Here is a 3,113-nt window from a genome sequence, read left to right on the forward strand (position 1 = left end):
ACAGTTTATTACTTATGTATTTCATTACATTTCATATGGATTTTGTTTTTGACCCTTTCACAACCAATGCACTGGGAAATGTTGCATGGAATATCCTAAACATCACACTATAGATACCATCACAAAGACACCTTCTGCAGACTCAGCTCTGACAGAGCTCTGTGCTCTCAGCTCTGGAAATTGTAATACTGTGCCTGGTATAACATATCCCTTTTAACACAGCACATTAAGTGAAAGGCTACTTAGAATAAAAAAAACAGCAAAATATCAAGTTATGATGTGTGCATAATGATGCCTGGTATTACTCGCACACAACAAGTGATTGTGCCTTGGATGAATGTTCTGCTACCAGTGTGACAAATGAAGCTGTAACTGTTTTGTATAGTCTGTATATTTCATGCAGCAATGGCAGGTGTTCAGGAAGAAAAGTAATTCTTGGGGTAGACAAATTGTGCACTCCCTCAATGGTATAGCTAAGCATGCTCTAAGTCAGGGGTGTCCAAACTTTTTTCACCAAGGGCCACATGCGATAAAGTACGCAAACAGCCGGGCCACTCACTCGAGGTGAAGTATATATTATATTGCCTCACCTGGTTTATTTTTTAAGACAAGTAAACTAAATCAATCAGCCTACAACACTGCTTTTCATGAATAGGATATTTCAAGCTAGTTATGCAAATAAGTTTGGATTGTTAACAGATCAACTAATATTTGTTTTAAAAATGATATCAACATAAAATGATTTATTAGTAATAGGGCTTAATAATAACACATGGAACGTGTAATATATTTTGAACTCGGGAACATGGTTGCGCTCAGTGGGAACAATGAAGTTGCGCTTTGGCCTGCAGGATTGCTGGCAGGTCCGGAATCAGTTTTGTGGTTAAGATGCAAAGGATGACACAGAGATGGTCGTTGGTAATTTTGGTTCTCAATCTGCTTTTGATCAGCATCATCAGAGAAAATGTTTGTTCACATATGTATGTTGAGCCGAACAGACTCATCATTCTTTTTGTGTGGCGTCTCATCAGAGGAAACTTGGCTTCTTCCAAGCTCCGGTAGAAGTCAGGTAAGGAGAGAAGCTGATGTTGATTCTTCAGAGAATAATCACACTGCATTTCTATAAGTTCTAATTGAAGACTCTCTTCCACTTTTTCTGCATTTATCATGAAGGGAGTCACAAACAGCTTGATATCATTCTCAATAGTAGAAAAATCTTGGAAGCGCTGAGAAAATTCTGTCAGGAGGGATGTGATCACAGACACATATTTCCCCTTTTTACCAGAGAGATCGACCTTTGGAAATGCAGATCTGATTTCAGATGGTGTGGGGAAGTGTGCGACATTGAAGGTGTGCAACTGTGCCTCAAACAGTCGGAGCTTCACACAGAATGCTTTCATGTGTGCGTGAAGCTGTGGTATGAGTTGGTCTTTACCTTGTAGGTTTTTGTTGAGTGTGTTGAGGTGTTCAGTGAGATCAACTAAAAATGCCAGGTCTGCCAACCATAAAGGGTCACTCAGCTCGTGAAGAGGTCGGTCCTTTTCTTTCAAAAACTGGTTGATCTCTGATCTCAGAGAATAAAACCGCCTAAGCACGGAGCCATGACTTAGCCAGCACACTTCTGAATGGTAGAGCAGGTCCCCATATTCAGCATCAATGTCAGTTAAGAAAGCTTGAAATTCTCTGTGATAGTGTGCTTGTACTCGAATTATGTTTACTGTTTTCACAACAGTGTTCATCACATCGTTAAGCTGTACTGTCTTGGCACAGAGTGCTTCTTGGTGGATGATACAGTGCATTTTAAGTGCCTCACCTCCGCTCTCCTGCACCTTGGTGCACACCATAGAGGCCATTCCTTTGCACTGGCCTGTCATAGCTGGAGCTCCATCCATTGTAACTCCACACAACTTGTCCCATTTAAGTCCTATCTTGTCAATTGCATTTGATGCAGCTTCAAAAATGTCTTTACCCGTTGTTGTGGTATTTAGACTGGTGAGATCAAGCAGCTCCTCCGTAATGCAAAAGTTATTGTCAACACCCCGCAAAAAAATTAATAACTGTGCGGTACCTGTGGCATCTGTACTCTCATCACATGCAATGGAGTAGAAATCAAAAACACATGTTTTGTCTGCCAGTTGATGTTTTATGTTAGCTGACAAGTCTTCGATTCGCCGCACAACTGTGTTCCTTGATAGGCTAACACTGTCGAATTCTTGACTTTTTTCTGGGCACATTATTCCTGCAACTTTAGTGAGGCACTGTTTTATAAATTCACCATCTGAAAAAGCCTTCCCATGCTGAGCAATGAGTTGAGCCACCTCAAAGCTGGCTATTCGCTGCACAACTGTGTTCCTTGATAGGCTAACACTGTCGAATTCTTGACTTTTTTCTGGGTACATTATTCCTGCAACTTTAGTGAAGCACTGTTTTACAAATTCACCATCTGAAAAAGCCTTCCCATGCTGGGCAATGAGTTGAGCCACCTCATAGCTGGCTATTGTGGCATTTTCTTGAGTTTTTTTGGCACGGGAAAAATACTGTTGTTGAGCTAGCAAGCTAGCTGTCATCTGCTTAACCTTTTGTTCTCGTTCCACACCAGTGTAAGACATGTAGGTCTGATGTTTGGTTTCGTAGTGTCGTCTTACATTGTACTCCTTCAACACTGCGACACTCTCATTACAAATCAAACACACACACTTCCCCCTGACTTCCATAAAGAAGTATTCATTTTCCCACCGTGTCTGAAATTTTCTACACTCACTTGCTATCTTGCGTTTCTTTGGTGTTGTCATTTTCAGTGGGCTGTGGCAACATTTTTCTTTCCTTAATTTAGTTTTGTACAGGTACTGCCTTGATCAACTCTGTAGCTCCACCGCTAGAGTTAAAACCAAGAAATCAACTAGTAAGCAACCACAAAGCACTGTATCAAGGAGAAACCGCGTTTTTCGTCTATGGATCCATTAATTGAATTTTAAGTATATGTTTTATCTTGATTCATTTTGTATGTAATTTTGGCTTTTGTCCACTAGAGGGGAGTGTTGTATTAGTTTTGGGATATAAATCAAGTTATGTACCCTTCCGTTTCTCCGTATGAGGTCGCATTCAATTGTTTA

The 3,113-nt window shown here is 40.5% G+C and overlaps 1 protein-coding gene across 1 annotated transcript; it reads right to left on the reverse strand.

Annotated features, from left to right (window-relative positions):
* Window positions 1-815: 815 nt before the first annotated feature.
* Window positions 816-2,792, reverse strand: LOC122797656 (general transcription factor II-I repeat domain-containing protein 2-like). Its single transcript, XM_044066197.1, has one exon. The coding sequence runs from the start codon at window positions 2,790-2,792 to the stop codon at window positions 816-818; it is 1,977 nt and encodes a 658-aa protein (XP_043922132.1).
* Between the last annotated feature and the right edge of the window lie 321 nt (window positions 2,793-3,113).

The sequence above is a fragment of the Protopterus annectens genome, chromosome 3.part1, assembly GCF_019279795.1.
Source record: "Protopterus annectens isolate FY-2018-M chromosome 3.part1, PAN1.0, whole genome shotgun sequence".
NCBI lineage: Eukaryota > Metazoa > Chordata > Ceratodontiformes > Protopteridae > Protopterus > Protopterus annectens.

Coding starts and splice junctions, on each gene's coding strand:
- LOC122797656 (XM_044066197.1), bottom strand. CDS start 2,792: ATGACAACACCAAAGAAACGCAAGATAGCAAGTGAGTGTAGAAAATTT.